Genomic DNA, 22,045 nt, shown 5'->3' on the forward strand with positions numbered 1-22,045 from the left:
AGAGGTTAAAGAATGGTACCAAAATGCTCAGTGGATATAGGCCTTTCAAATGGAACAGATAAATTTGGCATACAACTACTTTGAAAATTTAGTTTCTGGTACCTATTTCGAGGACTCTCGAGATATGGAAGTTAACCGACTTTGGCGGCCATTTTCTTGCTAATTTTACCTCTGAAACCAGGCGACCCTGACCTCCTTCAATCGCAAATATTTCGACTTCTATTCAACAAAGATGGATTTTTTTTCATCCAAAGTAAGTCAAATGAACAGGCTTTAAGATGATACCAATAACCCCATATGCCTAGAAATTGACGTACAGTGCCTGATTCCACCACATTGTGACGCATATTGTCACGGTAGTCACCATATTGTACCTTACTCTTTTTAATCACGGGACGTAAGCGCCCCGTATGCCATGGGCTTTTGGTTAATGTTACTCACTTCGGGGATCAACATAAAAGTCAGACACTACACCCGAGCTCATTATTAGAATGCTTGGTGTCGTGTGTGTTCGTCTCTCCAGTTTACAGTCGTGTGTGTAGACTAACATTACGCATATATTCCTGCTTATACGTGTGATAGTTTTTAGTATGTAAAGTTGATAAGTTATTATTCCTGTATTTGTGTGATGTTTGTCGCTGTGGAACAGGTCTCCACCACTGGGAGCATTGACATTGATACTGGGTATCTTGTTATTAATTATATCGAGTTTAATTATATGTACATAGGGGGCAAAAAAACTCAAAAAGAATATTATAATATGAGTTTGTTGTATTCTGTAGAGTGCTTGTGTACTTTTCTATTGTGTCAGTTGTAGTTGTCATTTTCACTGGAGTGTGGTTTTTTTTTTCTCCCAGGATCGGTCACCACAGCACATCTGACGACAGCTCGGCCTACCGGTCAGTGGACGAGGTCAGCCACTGGGACCAGTCAGACAACCCCATCACCAGGCTCCGGAACTACATGGTCAACCAGAGCTGGTGGGACGAGGAGAAGGAGAAACAGTGGAAGCTGGACTCGAGGAAAATGGTAATAAGAGAAATACAGTCGAGCATGCATGTACATAGCGACATTGGCGGGATGCGCACATTTTTTCGTTATGTGCAAATTTCACCAAATATGTGTTTCTTCTTTGGTGCCCCTGCTAGATTTCAGGGGTAGTCAACTGCTGATTCTTCAGCCTGCAGTGCAGCTGATTTTTATGTATGCAACTGTTGTTACTATTTCGTAGGGCCCCTTGCTTTCAGGCAGCCTAATTTCAATTTTGAAGGAGCTCTAATTTTTCATTCTGACAAGAGTGTTCTCAGTTTGGGAGGAATTAATTCTGAATTTTGCACGTGTGTTGTTAGGGTTAGAGCTATATATAGGTACCAGAAACTAAATTTTCAAAGTAGTTGTATGCCAAATTTATCTGTTCCATTTGAAAGGCCTATATCCACTGAGCATTTTGGTACCATTCTTTAACCTCTCAGTAAATTTTTAAAGAAAATGGTAGTTGTTTAAAATTTGATCAAATTTGTTAAAGTCAGTCACTGGCTGCAACCCCATGTTTGACAGACAATAAAAGAGTACCAAGAGCACTAAACATCTCCACATTAACAGAGTACAATCACTATAACAAATATATGGAGCCTAATTTTTTTCGAGTCGGCTTATACTGTAGTGTACCCCGTGTGCGGGCTCACATGCTTTCCGAGTCTCGTGGAAGGATTGATGAAAAATAATTCCAAACTGATTACTTGATTCTAATAGAAAATGAACTGATCTATTCATGGATATATTTTTAACTCACTTACTACTGGGCCCTTTCACCAGTCACAAGCGTTGAAGACTGGCATTTTTTGGAGTATTTCAATAAATCACCACAACTCTCAGAATTACCCTATTGTAATTATTTTTTGACACAGTAAAGAAACATTCAAGCTTAATCTAACATAAAAAACTAAAGTTGTTTAAGTCTAATACTTTAATTTATATGATTTTATAAAAATTGGCATGAATTTGATTTTCAGAAAAATTTCCAGAGAATGAAATTCACAACAACAACAAAAATAAAAGTTCAAAGTGTTGTATTTTGATTTGTATGCATGTGTGAGTGTTTGGTGAAAGTATAAAAGCTGGCCTGTACGTTGATTCGGACCCATGCACTGAATTACATGAGACAGATGTACGGCACGACGTTGTGATTTCGTTGCGCGAACAACACCACCAGTACTAGTGCTAGATCTAGCCCTAAAATTACGACTCGGGCCGTGTTCGGGTACATATCCAGGATCATAACTATCAGATACATCATATTCTGAGACATTAGAACTAGTCAAACGTACAGAAGTATCGAAAACCGCGAAATTATGTGATTCTTGTTCATGCGACTTCTTCGACCGTTACTACGACGCGACTGTCGGATTACTATCAGCTGTATAGAAAAAAACAAAGCTCGAGTTCCAGTCTGTTCAACCCCAGTAGGGGTCACTGTCCTTCACCTTCAATAACTTAAAAACTACGGGTCCCAGAGATACGAAACGAAGTCTAAGTAGCTCAGGCTTGGCCAAACAAGGGTACGAGGCGGGTCCCGCGATCCGTGCGTGATTTGTAGAGCGAAAAAAAAATTTCAAAGTTGGTCACGCAGGGCTTGTGGGAGCCGTCGCGGCGGGGGTCACCCAACTGTTGTGTGAACCGTCTGAAGTGAGTCAAAGCCGGTATTTTACATATTTTGTGTAAAAAGTGATCTTTAAACATTTTGACAGTATTTTTAAAAGCTTTCTATTTATACGCCAAAGGCCAAATATACACCACGGGAAAGTCCGTTTAAAGCTCTACTGTTCTCCGCCAATGAAAAGACAGTATTTAATCATCCGTCGTTCCGCGAAGCATTTGAATGCACGCGTATCAATTTTTCAACCGGCCGACCTCGCATTCCGACCGCGAGGGGCTTTGCTTCCGTCGGCGATTCTCCAGCTCCTAATAATCGGACATAAAAACAACTTACACCATTGTAACGAGGAAAAGATGAACTTTTGCAAGGTGTACAGCATTTGGTGTTTGATAGCGAAAGAGCAAAGACACAGCGATCGGAATTACCCCGATTTCACCGATACCACGCGGTCGGAAGGTTGCGAGTGCCCGCGAGGCCGTGTTTACGCTACCTACTATATAATGTAAATGTTCAAAGCCTGAGGTACTGAGATGTTGCTATAATATATAGAGCTGTTGTTAGCTATATTATTATGTTTGCCCTGTGTAAAATGATAAGATGTTATAAAGAGAATTTTGTTAGCTTTTTTAATTACATTCGTCCCCTGATGTGATGAAATATTGCTATGGACTGTTCTGCTCTACATATTAATAATTACTGCTTTCCTCCCCTCAGGTGATGAAAGCTTTCGCAGGTGCGGAGAGCGAGAAGCGAGGCCGGCCCGAGTCTCTGTTTGAGGACGTGTATGACGAGATGCCGCCCCACATCGCGCAGCAGATGGAGGAGATGAAGGCCCACGTGAAGATGTACAAGGAGCACTACCCTCTAGAGCACTACAAGCCCATGTCATAGACTCCCCGGACCCCCGGGCGGCGGGGCGCACCATGGGGCGGACCAGTGGGAGCAAACTTGTCTCAAGTGTCAGAACTGCCCAAAATTGGGAAAGAAAACAACAGTGAAAACTTTGCGAGTATTTCGGGCCATGAACACAATTTAGGTCATTTAGGAGGCGGGAAACAATAGTTTGGATAACACAATTTTTAAAGTAGGCCTACGTCTCTGTTTTAAAAAACAACAAATTTTAAGAGGCTGAAATTTTCAACTACAATTTTGTCCAAAGGATGGTAAAGGCACTTTAGACAGTTTTGTTTTCATGGGTCTATGTGTTGATTTATACTAACTACTGTCAATATTTCATGGAACAAATCAGAAGGTGGATTATTAATAGAAGTGAAAATGGAAGGAATAATTATTTTAGTCCAAAGTTAGTTTGTTCCAGTACAAATACAAATATGTCGATTTCGTAGATATACATTTATTTTTTTGTTTCTCTGATTCTGGGTTTGATTTGTCGTTGATGTTTGTGGTGATGGTACTGGAATAAATGGGGGAAAGATCTTGTTTTGAGAGTAAAGAGAGATGTTGGATCTTCCCGGATGGCTTGTTTGTTGAGAAAGCACAAAATGGTTTGTGTGTGTGAAAATGTCTTCCATGAGCATTTTTTCCAGACTTTCATTGACATTCATGCCCCAGAAAGATGTGTTTTGGAGGGGGGGGGTGGTATCCACTTGTTCAATACGTCCCTTGAGGGGTCAGGTTGTTATTGTCGTTTCTACAGAATGCTCAGGAGGACAATACTCATGAGAGTGCGAGAGAGAGGATTTCATGTTTTTGTGATTTGCAGTGGAATCATGAGGGTTCTTTGTCTTTGTCTCTGAAATGATTTATTCATTTCCTTTGTTAATGTTTTGAGAATAATATGATTCGAAGAAATACCCATAGTATTTTTTGCATATAACATTGTTGATGTCGCTTTTTTGTACAGGTATGTTTTATGTTTGTGTTCACATATATGCACACTCATACACTTTCCCACACACACACACACACACACACACACACACACAAACACACAACATGTTTGCAATGCAATGTAATCAGATCCAGGGATGATACATAAGTTAGTGATTCCGACTTGGGTTTCCTGGGTATCATACATACTACTATTTTCTTTACAAGTTAAATGTTCTTTTACAACCGTTTCAATACATATACCACCCCTTTGAGCAAACAGTAAGGTAGTCGATACTATCATAGAATGTTTTTTCTTTACCACTCTTGGAGTTACTGCACAGACAGTGAAGCTGTGAGGGTGATGTGTTTGTGATCTTGGCACAGTCAGCTTTGGACCAAAAAAAATTCTCCACTTTTATTTAGCCTGTGTCCACCAAACCAAGCAACGGAAGGCCATCCGCTAGTTCAAATAGAGCACTGGCTTTTACCTTACTAATTCTGTGTGGCTGTGTCCACTAAAATGACCTGACACCTCCTAACCAAAGACAGGTCAGCTGGAATGCTACCCACAGTATTTTAGTCGACCCACGTTGACTCATCAGTCATAGGCCCAGACACAGCTTTTTAAAAAAATTATAATTTTAAGTTCTGATGAAAAATCTAATACCATATATTCATGTTCAGCACTTCAAAATTAGCAACATCTACATGTAAATCAGCGGACTATATGCATATATATTATCAGTTTTACCATTATTTTTTTTTTTTTTATCATTCCATTTATGGGTTGATATTCCTGCCCTGTGTTCGACCTCTTAAATTAAAGTATGCAAGAAAACCAGACAGAAAAGTCTCCTCCCGACAAAAAGTCGGCCCGTTTCTGCTTTGGTGGACACACAGCCTTACAGTACGCACATGTGTGTGCTCCGCTGTATCTGTTCTCTGGATTTGACCGTTGGTTTGTCCCCCGGTGCCATATGCCATGGTTCATGACCCACCAAATGTGATGACGATGTTGTGATGAATCTCGTTCCCCACTGTATGTATTCTATTCATGGTCCGGCAGCTCGCGCACCTAGATCAGAGCATAGTGTGCTTGTGCTATTAACTGTTGTATGATACTAGTTATTTTAGAAATGTTCTAAACAGATTTTCAAAAGATTTGATCATAGCTAATGAACCAATCTACACTAATTTATTATTTAATATGTGTAATCTCTGTACAATTATGACAGCTTGAACTTTGAAAAACTGCCCCACTTAAATGGATGAATTGAAATAAAAAGAAACGACTCAGGTGTAATTTTAAAAGATTCATGTCCATTTGTGAAGCTTAAACTCAAGGTTTCGATCTCTAGGTTGTTGATAAATGCTGTGCTTACTGTTCATGAGATATAAATAGCTCCAGTGATAGAAAAGGATCAGGAACTTTATGTTCTGCTGAGTGATGAACTGCACAGTTCTCATGACTCTACACTGTGTGTTTGCTCCTTCACTTACAGAAGAGAAAATGTTGAATAAGACGATTGTGAATAAAGCACAAAGGTACAGAATCACACTCTGTGTTGTTGAATTCCCTTGTGCCACCTTACAGTTACTTGGTCTAAAATACTGTGGGTAGCATTCCAGCTGACCTGTCTTTGGTTTGGTGGTGTCAGGTCTGGAAGTTTTTCCAAGATACATATGTAACAGCAGTAATAGTAATAGAGCGGAGGAGCTGAGTTTTGGTTTTAGAAAAGAGAGAAAGGGGGGCTTCCAGGTCTAGAGGGAGGGAGTTTGCCGCTAATTCAATAGGTCCTGGGTTCTAATCCTGACGGCGACGAAAATTTTCTTCTCTGAAGATTTTCTCCTTTTCATTCTCTTGTCCTATTCTGTCACCTGCTTTTATCTCCTGTTTCTCAGAGTCAGAGGTCCCATGTGAAAGTTGCGCACATTTAAGATCCCTTGGGGGTTCTATAAACCCATAAGAGTAGGCTATTGAGAGGCAAACTCTAAACCTAATCAATCATTTCAGAGATACTTGATACAATAATAACCCAAAAAATCACACATTACACATAATCAGAAATTTTTACTGATGGGAACAGTATGAAAGCTTTCCAATCAAACTGCTGTTCCAAAGAAATGCTTCAAGCCAGAAAAAAATAGTATAAATTAGTTTATTATAAAACAAGTTGTTGCACAGCCATTTATTTAACCTTGACACACTGGAGTATTTACGAGCACAAAATGACGTTGTCATGCGCTGTAAGGAGACAGAAAATTATAACATATAACAGAACAAGGCTGAGGAAACATTTTCATAAAAAGATATTTCAGTGCATATGTATCATTTCTAAATATTACAAGCATACATCAGCAACACTTTCTCGGCATACCCCAAAACAAGAGCTCCCTCTTTCCTACTCTGGGTTCTGTCTGACCAGGCTACAAGCCTGCAACAGTCACCTGACTTGCCTTAGATACAACTTCCCCCACAAAAACCCTTAGATCTACTTACGAGTTCATCCAAAGTGTTGTGGTTAAGGAAAGGATTTTTTTTTTTTAACAAACAGCAGTCTCTCTCTCTCTCTCTCTCTCTCTCCCTCCCTCCCTCCCTCCCTCTCTCTCTCTCTCTCTCTCTCTCTCTCTCTCTCTCTCTCTCTCTCTCTCTCTCTCTCTCTCTCTCTCTCTCCCCCCCCTCCCTCCCTCCCTCTCTCTCTCTCTCTCTCTCTCTCGAGCTTCCCAAAGATTAAAGGCAATCAACACTTTTTCTCAACGATATCTGTCCTGTTCAGTCGTGCCCAGGATTAAGTAGTTTCTCTGTATCTACCTCTATCATTCTCTACCATGTTTTTGGTCTTCCTCTGTTCCTCTGACCCCAGGGATCTTATTTCTAGTTATACTTGTCCACTTATTAAACATACTTCTCATCCATCACCACCTTCTGCGACACTTTTCCAACTTTCTTTCATTCACCCTTCTGACAGTTCCTCTAGTCAACATTTACACCAAGGCACACACTCACAACAAAATTGATACATGGAAGTTACAATGTGCATGTCTACTGAAGAATAAATGGAGTAAATTAAACCTAGTTTATGCCATTAAGAGGCAATGAATTTATAAGACTTTCAAGAGATCATCTTTCTTCTCCTTTACTTGCTTCTGTCTGTTAGACTCGTTTTTCCCTTGCATTATTATAACAATGCCTGTAATTGGGTCAATATTCTTCAGTTCACTATGCCACTTCCTCATTACTGCTACAGGAAATGTGATGTCACTTACAAGTAAACATGCATGGGACAAGATCATTGAAACAAAGACAGGACTTGCAGAGAATCACATGAGCATTTTGCAGACTGACTCTGTAAGAAGGTGCCTACCACTACCACAGAAACTGTACCTAGTTCACAGTTTCAGCACTTGCTTCCCAGTCCTGATACACTGGCGTCTGTGACAATGGTACAGTATTGTAAAGGTCAGGCTTTTTGACATTGCATACAGAAGAAATTCATTTCAATGCCACATGGGGAAGTTATAAAATCCAGCATCTACATCTTTCTGCTGAAACACAGTATCCTACTCAGCCCGGATTAGCCCTGACGGGCAGGGTCTAAGTAGCCTGTCTCTGAAATAATTTAAATTGTATCGATGGGGCATAAAACATTTCATTCATTTCAATTACTCCTGACAGCAACTTATAATGAACATTTACACCAACAATGCAAGAAAAGAATGGATTTCGAAAGGTGACCTTCTAATTCTTCAAAGTTGACTTAAACCTGCCACAGAGGATTGAGAATAAATTGATATTATATATATGATATTCAGTGGTATAGGTCTATTCATGTTCAAAAGGGAACATAATAATGTCATCATATTCACACAACATTTTCACTGGAAGAGTTCATTAACTTTCCTCATACGTCGATTTATTTACAAGTAAATCTACCAAGAACTTCAACTTCAAGCTATTTCAACTTCAAACTCCTTTTTTTTTGGTCTTGATTTACTTATTGAAAAATTTATTCCAGCCCAATGAGTACATTTTTGTACTCCTTGTTTGAAAGCGATATTGAATATTGTGAGGGAGAGAAAAATTTTTTAAGATGCATACTCAAGGCTGGTTAAAAGACAAACTGTTTAGTACGTGCCAAAAGCAGCCTTATTTCTCCAAGCCGCACATTTCATTCTACTGGACTCATTCTTCTACCGCACCACTGACCAAAAGTACAGGGACAAATGAGAGCTTGTATTGATTTCTGGTACCGAACACTTGTCGTCATGAAGATACACATAAATTGAAAGAAAATACACAACTGGTCACACCATAGTCCCAGTATTAGTTACTGGCTCACGCACGGGCAATAAAATAGCACAGTATAATTTTTGGGTCTTTCTTCCTCTCTTAAAAATTGTGCCAAAAACAGAAGAAGATGTGTATACTGACTGCTGAGTACTTACTTCAAAGACTTGTGAATATACAAAAATTGAATATATTTATAAAATGCCAATTCCAGTCATTGGAGAATTCATTGGCAATCCAAGTTAATAAGACATATGGTTGCCTGGCAACAGTAAAAAAACACAGCTCTACCATTCTTCTTTTTTCCGAACACAGCTCATAGGGAAGGTCAATGCGTTTCATGGGGGGGGAAAAACATGTATCTATATATATGAACACAGTCAAACTTGTCTAAGACAGAAACACAATAATAATTGTATCTTTGCACTTCTTTTCACTCTAACAAACAAACATGACACCCCCACAGGAGTACGTCTCTTCCATTTCCCTGGCATCATGTTCCTCCTGGTGCTCCCTCTCACAGCGAGAATGACGAAATCTGTTTTTGATCGAGTGTGCTTCAATAAATAAAGAATATATTAACAAAATAAGTAAGTGAAAGAAGTTTCTGCTTTATCAATCACCGACATTCAGATCTGTAGACCAGCTTCACCACACACCAACCACAAAAAGTTGTCATTTGCAGAAACTCTTGATTGCCAAGTCACAAAAAGGAAAAAAAAATGCTGCAGTTCAAGTGAAACCTTCCACACTACCAGTCATCCAAGAAGTCGAATCCTGTCTTTGGCAAATCGCTGCTGTCTCGTTTGTTCTGAAACACAAAGATGCCGCAGTGAATAATTACACATAACAATGCCACCATAAGGTCTACCGTTCTCTTACACATTGTTTATCCTGTGCCCTCGCACACTCTTTGGCTGCTTCTGTCTGTCGATCTCAAACAAACAAACATTATATCCCATTGGAGTAGGTCTCTTCCATTGCCCTTGTATTACGTTCTTTCTGGTGATCATTCTCACAGTTAAAATGACAAAATGTGCTTTTGATCCAGTCAGCTCTAATAAATAAAGATATAAACAGAATAGCAAGTGAAATCAGAGGAATTATAAGATATTTATATTGGATATATAGCACTATATGAATTCAATCTACTATTTTAATTATTATAATATTGCTTTTTACTCATACTAAATGTGTCACGACTTGGTGGAATCAGGCCGCTCATCAATTTTTGGGCATGGGGAGTTATTGGTATCTTTTTAAAGCACCTGCATTTGATTTACTTTGGAAGAAAAAATTACCCATCCATCTTGAATAGAAGTCGAGATATAAATTGCAATTGGAGGATGTGAGGGTCGCCTGGTTTCAGACGTAAAATTGTGAGAAAATGGCCGCCAAAGTTCAGTGACTTCCAAAGCTTGAGAGTTCTTGGAAACTACAAATTTAGACTTTTTGAGAACTGGATCAATGTTTTAAATAAAACCCCACGTATGAACATGTTTTTAAAAGGACATAAAAGGTGTTGAACCAAAAAAAAGAAAATTCAAAAAAAAAATTGCCCAACGGCAATAAAAATGCAAATTTCTGCAGTTTGTTTCAGACTGTCATGATTTTTCGCAGTGTTAAATGGCCATTACCAAGTCAGCGTGTTTCTCTTTACTCCAACTGAGCATAACATTTTTTTATGTTTAAACTCAAAAGTCAAAACGCCAGCCTGTCCCCAAGCACTCACCTGGACCTCTGACGTAAGGACAAAGTTCTCCCCTTCCTTCTCCACTCGTAGCACTTCCTCCACCTCCCCCCCACCACTGGGGTCTGTGTCTGTCGACTCTCCCGGTGCCCCGCCCAGATCCAGGGGCAGACCAACCACATACTGCGAGCTGTGGCCAAGTGCAGTGGACTGGCGCACTGGGGACTGGAAGAACAAACACAGCGGTCAGCTCTGACAGAGTGGTCAGCTCCATGAGGGCATTACATCAACACTTAGCCACCTCAGTGAGCCAGGCACCGTTGAATACCCAGTTGAACAACCCCTGAAGGTTTATGGAACAATTCAGTGTTCGTCTTATTTGTCTGCTTGTTCACTATTTAAAGACCTCTGACCCCTGTTTAAGGATAGCCACTAAACACATTTTTCATATATTGGTATCGGGTAGTATGACAAACAGAAGGATGAGAGGTTTTAGAAAAAAAAAACAGGAACCCCTCCCCCAACAGTGAGCTCTCAGAGACCATCGCCTCTCACAGAATCAGAAAACAAAGAGAGATTCATCAGACTCCCACTGACACCTATTTCCTACAACAAACCGAGACATGTGAACACTAAAATCTCACCTGTAATCTTTTTTTTTTTTTTTTTTTTTTTTGGGGGGGGGGGGTCCCTTGCCCATTTCTAGAATATTAACGCCATCTGATTAGATTAGTAGAAAAAAGTGCGTATGATAGTGTCCAAAAGTGTACTACTTACATAATTGTCATAACATGTAACTGTTACTTGTTACAGACAGATATATATTCAAGATAATATAATTATAGACGTATGTCAAGGATCTGAGAGCAATGATGATTCCAGAAATGCTGGTGGGTCTCACCTGTAACCCTTTCAGCAGGTGAGTGTTGTGGTCCGGCGTGCTCTCCTCCGACCAGTTGTGCGACAGCTGTGTGGAGCTCGTGGCCGCTGCCGTACTCCTCAGCGACGGAGACTCGGAATGCTGCAAGAGGTAATCCTGATCTCCCCTGTAGGGAGAGTCACAGTACGGCTCAGCACCTCGCTCCATGCTCATGCCTTCTGGCGCCGTGGTCACCATGGCAACAGGCTCAGGAGAAGAGTACGCCTCCTGGCCTCCATCTCCGACAAATGTAGACCATTCTGACTCCATGACAGGGTTGCTAAAGGCGTGCTGACTGTCGTCCGCATCAGCATCTTCCCTACTGATCAGCTGCTGCTCACCACTCCGAGATGGAGACTTTTTCACACTGCCGGAGCGCAGTATTTTCTTAGGGGATGGCGACCTCTTGTTTCTGTCTCTGCCCCTGCCTTTCTTCTCTGGACCCGAGTTACAAGCAGTTGTCTGCCCTTCCTTTTCTACAGCCTGAGCGCTGTCTGCTGTTGCTGGTAAATCCTCGCAGCTTCCTTCAAACGCTGGGTTGACTTCTTCGGGCTTGGCCTCCACCCTAGCAGCAGCGGAGAAGTTCATGGAAGTGGTGGGGGACACGGAGACCTCTCGCTCATGCTTCTTGTACTCGCTGATCACGTCGTGGCACCATGAGCTGCTGGGGTAGCCAAACTGAGCCTCGGCTTTCTTCACGTTCTCTTCCGCCTCTGTGTCCACTCGGGCAGTCTTGGGTTGGGGTTTGGAGACGTTGTCCGGCTCCAGGTCCATTAATGTCAAGTCTTGCTGACTCTGGGAAACATATGAGGATGAACGGGAAATACACAACAGGTCATAATGAACAATGACTTGCTTTGACACACAAGCCAGAAGGTGACAACAAACAAAGAGACAAATGCTGTTACGCTTATTTCATCCGTAAGATTCATCCATACGAGTAAATTTGAGTCACGCTATTCCCATTCCAAAATATTCTTACTACATATATATATACAGTGAACCTTGCAGCTACTGACTTCTCACTCAACAAGACCTCTAACTCACCAAAAGGAGAAAGAATTAATGTCACCTGTTATTTATAACTACAATCAACAAAATGCCTCATAACTATCAGCAAAAGGCTTCAAACTGATCAAATCCTTTAAGTTTAACCAAGCAACTCTGACTCTGTGAAATAGCCTGCCTTTAAAAAGCCCAGCATCTACATACAAGCTATTTGTGCATGAAAAATCAAAGACCCAAAACAATGTCAAACCTTATCTACCCTAGACCACGTAATGCACAATTGGCCTATATGTCGATCATTACATAATATATGTTGATTGCCTGTCACACTTTGTCATGACTTATCACAGGGATACACAGTCATTTTACATTACCAATCCATAAACGTTACAAACGTGCCATATCTGAGCAATGCCATATCTGAGCCATAGAAGGCAAAGTCAAGAAACTAACATCAAACACTTGTCATCAGTGACTCTATATTTTCAACTCTGAATTGTTGTTGTTCTCTGTTTGCTAAAAAAACTCACATCTTTGAGAAGAAATCAAAAGTTAAACTTGTAATTCATTGAGAGAATTGCTTTCAACTCACCCTGGAGTACCACGAGAATGGTCCAGAATGTTCATCCCTCCAGGTCCACAGCTGGGAAATGAGAACATTGTGTTAGTTGACATAGAAATTGACCATTTGTTGTGATACATGATACTTAACTGAAACAGCAACTCAATTCAGCTGATTCAATTCCAGCATGTATCCTTAATATATCAAAACAGAAACTGAAAACATGTTAATATCAGATCTATTGTTGGAGCCACAACACAATCAGAAATGATTTTGTACAGAAATTCTTTGATTTTCAAGATAGATAACATTTTGAACTTGGACAAAAAAAACTATCGTTCAAAGAGTTCCCATGGGATGCTTGGGAACAAAAATAAACTAATTGCACAACAGCATATTATTTATCTACAAGTATCTGAAAGTAAAAGTATGGGCTCAGGCAGGTGTTGCTGCAATCAGTAGCATGCTTTTGTTGACAGAGGTAAAGAACTTCATATCGATGCTTTCTTTAAAACTGCACAAATTTCAAAACACTTTTCTTGAGGTCTCTTACAGGGAAAAATCATAACCATGTTAAACAAGGTAACTAAACAAAATGTTTTTTTTATTAAGAACATACAATGGACTCCACTTGAATTCATCTTCATTTAAGTTGATCTTTTTCTAGAGTCCCAACACCTCTTCTTTTTTACAATTGTTTGAGTCAAACTGTTGTGTTTAGTTGAGCTCAGACATAAATGACACTTGAGTTTAAGTGCTTTTTTACTCCCACCTGCAAGTGCAAGTAAGCAAGGGTTGTATACATTCAGTATTTATCTTTGTCGAGATAACAACAAATAACAACTGACAACAAATAACAAATAACTGATAATACAAAAATACTTTGATTCCAGCCTCAAAAATCAGTATTCATGAGGTCAACCAGGCCCCTACTTTGCGTGCACAACTCCAAGCAACTACTGGAAGGAGCGGAAGCAGACTACTCTTTAGTGACGACCCGAGTTCCGTCCGTTTTTTTGTTTAGATTCAAATAGAAATTTATTGGAAAAAAAATAAATTAGGACGTTTGTGTTGATATTTGTCGATATTTTGTTGTTACCAGTTGTTATTTGTTGTTATCAGTTGTTATTTGTAGTTATCATTGGTTATTTGTTGCTATCAGTAGTTATTTGTTGTTATCTCGACAAAGACAAATATACCGGTATTTATTAATTTTATTTATTTATTATATATAGCTCTCTCTCTCTCTCTCTCTCTCTCTCTCTCTCTCTCTCTCTCTCTCTCTCTCATGCACACACACACACACACACACACACACACACACACACATGAGCTCGCTATGATTAATGAAATGAATTGCTCTGTAACCTTTCCTGTCATCACCATTTTGACCACATTACTAAAACGCTCAAATTAAAATAAGCAGGGCAAAGGATTTTGTTAAATATATATTTCCCCTTGATTTTGTGTTCCGGACGGATAAACTGAACTTTGGATGAGGTGATCTTTTCTTCACTCCCCAACAATATCAACTCATATTCTTTAGTCGACTGAAGCTAGCTATGAAAAGATAATAAGATAAATCTTTATTGTCCAGATCCTGGCACATTGTTGGTTTAGTGTTTCACCACACGCGCGTAGGCGTGTGCACGGACGCACGCACACACACACACACAGACACAAACACATACACACACACACACAATTCACACAAGCACATATGCACACACACATACACACACACACGCAACACACACACGCAACACACACAAACACACATCCTCTCCTCCACACACATCTGTAAACATAAACATAACAAAATGCGTCATGACGCATTGGAATCGAACGTTCGTCAATTTTTGGGCATTATAATAGAGTTATTAATATCATCTTAAAACTTGTTCATTTGTCTTGCATTTTGGCAAACAAAAATACCCTTTTTATACTACCTCGCATCAAAATCCAGATATTTGCGATAGCAGGTGGTGGGGTCACCTGGAATGAGAGATAAAACTGGCGAGAAAATGACCGCCAAAGTGTGGTGACTTCCAAAGCTTGAGAGTCCTTGGAAAGTGGAAATATTTTTCGTGCTTTTAACCCAGTCCGCACGTCGTGTTTTACTACCATACCCACGATGTGGGGAACTATGTGCCCCCACTTTCCAAAGAGGAAATCTACTCATTAATCCTATCCGTAAGCCTGATGCCTTGCATAGCAGTCTATCAAAAAGACTTTTGGAGAAATACTGAAAGTTTCAAAGAATTCTAAAATGTGAAGAATACAACCTCTGTGGTACAAAAAGACTCCAGGCGTACGGATAGGGTTAATGAACGTTTTTCGGTAACATATGTTCATTACAAAAGGACAAAGTGTTGCACAAAAATAGAAATTTAGAAAAAAATTACCTAACACCCAGAAAAATGCTGGTGTTTTCTTATATTTCATCATTTTGACTAGCGCCTCATTTCACCTCACAAATAAAAGTAGTAGGCCTTTGCTTACACTCTCAAACAGGTACACAGTCGACATGCAGAATTGTTAATAACAATAATACTTAAATATATTAATAGTATAGTTTAACATAGAGAAAGAGCATAAAGAGCAGAAGATCTTGTTAAAAAATGCTGAACACGTTTTATTTTATTAAGAATTTTGAATAATTTCGGGTTTAATCACACCATCAGGGCTCATACACTCATAGACATGTCGTTCACACGTTCATCGGAGACAAAAAAGTAGAGACGCATCACTCCTCAATTCAGGCGAGATTGGGGTCAGGTATCGGGTGAAAGTTTCACGTCGTACAAGAACTATAGTCTGTTCCTCACAACCGAAGGATCACTGTATTGTTTTCACAGTAAATTAAGCAAGGGGTTTGGTCTGACTCTCTTTCTTTACCGTCACGTCATACCCACATCCACACATGAAAGATCATGGAGTCAGAACATTCTAGTAATTCTAGTCACGATTTTGATTTAAAATTCAAAACATACCGTACTGTATGCTTCCTCTTGGTCAGTATCTTCTTCTAACTCCTCCTCCTCCTCTGCTCCTTCTTTCCTATCAAACATCTATCGTCCTTATATCTCTCCTCCTCCTTTTTTATGTATATATATAACTCTCTTGTAACGCAACTATTCTTTGGCACTTATATTCCATGACCTTATTGTGCTACAAGTGTCGTAAAACTCTTACTAAAACTTTTTTTAAATTCTTTTTCTTCTTCCACCTTCCTTGATAAATTTGATGAATTGATTGGTAAATTTTTACTTTCACTCCCGCACACAGATGCACTGTTTCAGGGGTCAAACTGCTGTACTGTTTGCTGCAGATCACACATAAAGCCACTAAAACTGACGCAAATCAATTATTTTCAAGACAATTTCAAATCTAACTGTAAAATATCAAATTATGGGTGTAAAAACAGGGGGGCATGCCCCCCTGTAACCCCCCAGATTTTCTTTTACCCCAGTGGGGCAGGCCCCCCTGGAACCCCCCGATTGGTCCAAAGCATGTCTATCTCGGTTAAAAACAATCAAATATTTCAAAAACCATTAATTTGCGACGGAAATGAAGTTGATATTGGTGTTCAGCGCATCAATATTTAGTAGAAAATAGACAACTGGTAGCTGAGTGTGAGACGGGAGGGAAAGTAAAAAAATACCAATTGATTAATTATGCGCTCATTTAATGATCAACTTCACCATATAAATCTACCCCCACTTCCATTAACAGAGATGACTCCTAGCTCCTCCCTCTGTCTCCGATATTAACTAGATTCTAGATCTAGAATCTAGATCTATATCTAAATCTAGTCCAGAAAATTTAACGGGAAGTGACTTCGAAAGGAACAGATCATTAAATGTATGGTGTGAAACAGTTTCGAGGAACTAGGTCACAGATTTCGCGCAAATAGCATGGGCCAGCTGACGAGAGAAATTATATCTCTCACTCGTCATCTCCGACGTCCATCACACACTATATGTAGGCCTAGATCTAGACAGATCTACTTCAGAACCTCAAGTCCTCATATTCTTCAACAACAACATTGTTTTCCTTTGTGTCTGTGTTCACTTGTAGACTCAACCCTAGAACTCTACGCTAAGTACTAGATCTAGATCTAGATCTAGAGTCTAGCTCTAGATCTAGACCTACTATTATTATTGGCTATCAGATGTCAACACTCACACTTGACAACCAACACCTCACTCCAAGCAGAGTAATTCAAGTCTTGGGCCTTCTATCAGTTTCAAGGATTATTTTCAGTCCGAGTTCAAAACAACGGAGCAGAATTTCAAAAATATACTCACATCACTTTCGAAGTCAACATTGATCTTTTGGCCTGAATTAGTAAAAAGTCTTGGAAACGATTCTTGTACTTCAACAGCAGACGACGGCTGTCCCGCAACATCTTGGGCTTGTGAGCTTTGAGAATACTGTCCCCTCACTTCATCATCAACAAGTAAAAAATCTAAGAGCAGATCCCGACGATCTTGCGGCAGGTCACTCCAACGATCGCCGAGATACTTAGCTAAAGACTTTTCCTGGGTTAGAATAGACTTATTCAATCGATTTGTTTGAGAGAAATAGCTGCAAATATATTTTTCACGCAGTTCATCTGAGACCACCACTGCATCCTCCTCCATTTTGGCAGTGAGTGATGGATGATCAACTCAACCAACATTTCAATTTCAATACGAGAATTAACTTCCGGTATTTTACTAGATCTATGCCAAGGCAAAGGCCTCGCCCAGGCTGTTCGCTTCGGGGTTTTCTGGGGGGGGGGGGGGGTTTCACACGAGATATTTGCCCCTTTTATTGGGCTGCCCCTTTATTGGGCTGCACTATTGACAAGTTGACAAGAATCTCTCTCTCTCTCTCTCTCTCTCTCTCTCTCTCTCTCTCTCTCTCACACACACACACACACACACACACACACACACACACACACACACACACACACACCACACACACACACACACACACACACACACACACACACACACACACACACACACACACAATACTGTAGTCTCAAACTAGACTAGGTTCGCTTCAGGGGGTTATACAGCAACCTTGTTCAAAGGTCCTTGATGGGCTCGCCATAAACTCCGCAAAGAGTGGCCTGGGTCATTTCAAAAGTAGAACACGTTCCCCAACAGGACACCCGAGTAGGAGGGAGGAACAATTTCTTGTAGTTGTAGTAGATTACACGTAAATTTAGAAGAACATTTTGGCACTGTCAGTAACTTGACATAGGCTAACAAAATGTGTCACAACAGAAGGCCTTGATCAGAGTCAGGAAAAAAATGTTTCCTTGTACTAGATGTAGTTCTGTACAATGAAATTGTCGAAATGAAGAAACAAAAAAGAGCTCTGCTTTGTACTTTGATCTGAATAAGGGCGGTGCTCTCTCATTTCTGAACGTGAACCGATTCGAGGAAGTAAAGTGTGGCTCTTCGCCTTCATTTACTTCAGATTCCTCCTGTAAAGTGTAGATCTAACACCACGAACCATCACCTTCTTTCAGTTAAGATTTTTTTTTTTTAATTAGAGGGGCAGAAACAAATTTATAAGGAAAGGAGAAAGGGCGAGTAGCGCTCTCTTTTAGTTTTATTTAGTCAAGGTTTTACGGCTCTTACAGCACATTAAGGTCATAAGTACCAAAGATTAGCGGTGTTACAAGAGAGCAACAAACACCAAAAAGAAGGAGGAGAGATAAGGTCGATAGATGTTTGATAGGAAAGAGATTAAGGAGCAAACCACCAGAGCACCCACCAACCGCCGGCTGACACTCTCCAAGCACCTTCAGACAGTGTTTTCTCATCAATATGGAATACTTAATTGTAGCATAAATAAATATAAGGGCACAAGAAACTGGAAGAAAACAACACAAAAGGCTATCAAGACCACTATCATTACAACAACAACATGAGCATGAAAATGAAACGAAAACCAAACAACAGCAAACACCACATAAGATTTCAACGCTGACATAAAAACAGAGAGAACCAAGCCAATATTTCATTAACAGCTGATTTATTTGACAATTTGCAGTTTACCATTGCAAATTATATGAATGAAAGACTTGTCAATAAAAATCAATAACAATGGAGTATGAGTTTTGTGTTACAATTATTTTTTGTTTCAAGAAAGGAAGATGATTACATTTCACAAAATAAAAAATACAAAAGTATTTAACTAAGAAACAATTCAATGCTACCAAGAGTGTGAACAATGACAAAACATATGTATGTCACTCATTACATGTACATAATAATAATATATGCTTGACTGAGTAAAATCATGGACAATGAAAATATGCATACATTGATGAAGTCGAGCAGCAATACAAATATTATATCTGCAAAATTAAATGTTCAAGTGGAAAAATACAAAACATGTTATTTATTTCATATGATCTATAAAACGTAAGAATTATTATAGATTTTACCAGATTTTAAAGAGCAGACCATCTCAGTGAATAGTGAGGGGCTATGTGCTGGTCTAGAGCATTCAAAATGAGGAAAAATAGTACCAAAGCATACAAAGAAGTTCCAGGACGCAAGCCCAGAAACTTAAAAACTTGAGATGATGAAACGAGAAAACGGAAGAGAATTCAAAGAACTCATTCAGAGTGGGTCCAAGGTTGCGTGGGACGAAGTGACTAGAGGGAAGAGCAGCTGAAATGACAGCATGAAGAAACAAAAGGAGGAATTAATGCAGAGAGTCTGATCAGGGAAAATATTAACATACCACCAAGTCTGCACATAGTGAACACTCTGGAGTTATGCAGAGTGAGCAATTAGGACATGTTTTTTTGGTTATTCTTTTAAAAACAAATCTGATAGCTTAACAGCATGCAAAAAAAAAGACTACTTCAATATATGGAAAACTAAATACACATATAATATATCAAAAGGCACATGTACCTTACACATGTGGTTTTGAACTAAAAAGCTTTGAATTATAGAGAGGTAATTTCCAAACAGCATCACTAACTTTGGACATTGAGCCACAAGTCAGTTCCCTCGAAACAATATTAAAAAAGCATAGCACAAAAGAGTGGATATCAGATTTCCCATATATCCAAAAGCACTGGTGGTCAGAGGTATTAGAAAGTCATTCTGTTTATGAACAACACAGCCAGAATGCAAGAAAAAAGTACATAGAACAAAAAAATAAAGAACAAATGTAAAGGACAGCAACAACAAAGAAGCAAAGTACTGCTCTGAAAAAGACCACGGTCAAGTCATTAAAGGAAGGGAGGAAGGTGGATGACAGAATCAGGGCACTGACGGACAATGACTGAAAATGTGAGTCAGGAATGTGGAGACGAACAGTGAAGGCATAACCGTGTAGTTGAGCTGCACGGGTGCCCATGTAGTTATTGGCAAATGAAACTAGTCTCCAAAGCGCTTTGGAAAACTTTGCACATGTCAGCGTTTGTATAAGGCAAAGAGAACCTGGGGAGAATGAAAATGTATGCAGTCAACATTAAAACATTCTCATAATACTTCAGCCATTTATATTGTCTATAATTTGATAAAATATCTGACAAAACTTCAAAGGAATAGTACAAAAGAACAGTACCACACTGCAGTAAAGCAAAAGATGATCATGTACAAGTACGCCTTTGAAAGTATGGTACACCAGTCAAAAGTATAAGAGCTACTCTGACATTGACATTCATGCGATTCTTTTTTCTGCTATTCCAAATCCACTGGCAAAAGATGCAATCCATGCCTCCTTAAGTAGAATACAACAAAAAGCTTTCAGTTCCTCAGAATCCTATCACATGATTAATAACGACGATAAAGCTAAGACTTTATTCAATTTTATTTACATGTCACTTTACGCAAGCGAAAAATCAAAGGTAAAAAAACCCATACATATTATAAATTCAAATACAATTATTTGTAAAAAGTTTTGAGTGATGTCTAGGAACTATGAAAAGATGAAATGAAATAAAGATTCCTACCCTTAAGATATTAAAATGCAGCAAACTGTTTTCAGTATAGTTGGAGACTTTTTACACCCGAATAACGTTAGACAAACCTTCACTATTGCAACTTCTTAGAAATCTAAAAGTCAGCAGAATAAGTGTCAGAAAACTACTGAGAAATAAAAGTCAATCGTCGAAAAATATGTTTCTATTTCTATTTTCAAAATCCTAATCAGAGATTTCCCCAAACTTTTCCACTTCTCAAAAAAAAAAATAAAACTAGCTTTTAACAAAAATCTAATCAATCCAATATGAAATGACACGGACATAATTCATCATCATAGAACAAAAACTAAAATTCACCATCAAAATGTCTGAGATAATCTGACAAACACCACTTCTGTGCCGAAGATAAAGTTAAGAAACATATGTGTTACAATATCATTCGCACTCGTCTCGATACCATCAATACAACAATTTTTATATACAAATTATGATGCAGTTAATATGTGAGGCAAACTTATTTATGCAAAATTTTCAAACTTCAAAATACAATGTAAGTAAAAGGAATTCATCATATATCAATTATCATAGAATATAATTAACATCATCATAAATGATACAAAGATGTAAGATGCTGATCTCATGGCGTTCGTTACAATCTGAGGTTCATTTGGAGAAATAGTCCAGGAAGAAAACAATAAAAAGGAAAAGGGAACAAACTTTCCACAACTAAAGAAAAAAACACTCATACTTTTACTCGCCACTTGCAGTGTGCTTTTTTTCTTTGTTCTAATACTGTATAACTTTATTAACTTGATTCCTCAGCCACCCCATCCCATCCTACTTTCATTTCTAACTACAGCTGGCTCCGCAGTTTTGTGCTGATTAAAGAAGCTGCAAATATTACAACAGCCTGCAGGTGAAGTATTTCTGATGCAATCCAGGTCTTCTGGAAAGATCCACAACAGCTCCCAGTAAAAAATGCCAATAGATTCTGATGCAATCACACCGTTCAGAAACATCAGACACATCAATACAGAATCAGGTCATGGTTTGTCATCAAATCAGGAAAACTAGGAGAACGAGATGAGATAGAATGTTTCAGTGACAAACAACAACAAACAGCAAAAGTCTGAAAACT

The 22,045-nt window shown here is 39.1% G+C and overlaps 2 protein-coding genes across 3 annotated transcripts in view; one reads left to right on the top strand and one right to left on the bottom strand.

Moving 5' to 3' along the window:
- LOC101848880 (2-oxoisovalerate dehydrogenase subunit alpha, mitochondrial) overlaps positions 1–6,045 on the top strand; it is a gene marked incomplete in the record, with an annotated part of 31,958 nt that extends 25,913 nt beyond the window's left edge. Inside the window, 2 exon segments of the mRNA XM_013081342.2 lie at positions 858–1,029; positions 3,371–6,045. Coding sequence (XP_012936796.1) covers positions 858–1,029; positions 3,371–3,547 — 349 coding nt within the window.
- A 1,401-nt stretch (positions 6,046–7,446) lies between these two features.
- Positions 7,447–17,623, bottom strand: LOC101845233 (uncharacterized protein C1orf198 homolog). Of its 2 annotated transcripts, none has more exons than XM_005096326.3 (5): positions 17,267–17,623; positions 12,987–13,037; positions 11,369–12,181; positions 10,510–10,692; positions 7,447–9,588 (listed from the first exon to the last, which is right to left on the bottom strand). In XM_005096326.3, exons 1-5 carry the CDS (start codon positions 17,600–17,602, stop codon positions 9,529–9,531), a joined length of 1,443 nt encoding a protein of 480 aa, XP_005096383.1. In that variant the 5' UTR covers positions 17,603–17,623; the 3' UTR covers positions 7,447–9,528. The 2 variants fall into 2 exon arrangements, with proteins under 2 accessions (XP_005096383.1, XP_035825112.1); XM_035969219.1 differs by lacking the exon at positions 17,267–17,623 and adding an exon at positions 17,145–17,187.
- Between the last annotated feature and the right edge of the window lie 4,422 nt (positions 17,624–22,045).

Source organism: Aplysia californica, unplaced genomic scaffold, assembly GCF_000002075.1.
Source record: "Aplysia californica isolate F4 #8 unplaced genomic scaffold, AplCal3.0 scaffold00126, whole genome shotgun sequence".
Lineage (NCBI taxonomy): Eukaryota > Metazoa > Mollusca > Gastropoda > Aplysiida > Aplysiidae > Aplysia > Aplysia californica.

Coding starts and splice junctions, on each gene's coding strand:
- LOC101845233 (XM_005096326.3), bottom strand. CDS start 17,602: ATGGAGGAGGATGCAGTGGTGGTCTCAGATGAACTGCGTGAAAAATAT. Junction 13,038..17,266: donor ATGTTGACTTCGAAAGTGAT/GTGAGTATATTT, acceptor CTCATTTCCCAG/CTGTGGACCTGGAGGGATGA. Junction 9,589..10,509: donor TCCTTACGTCAGAGGTCCAG/GTGAGTGCTTGG, acceptor TTTGTGTTTCAG/AACAAACGAGACAGCAGCGA.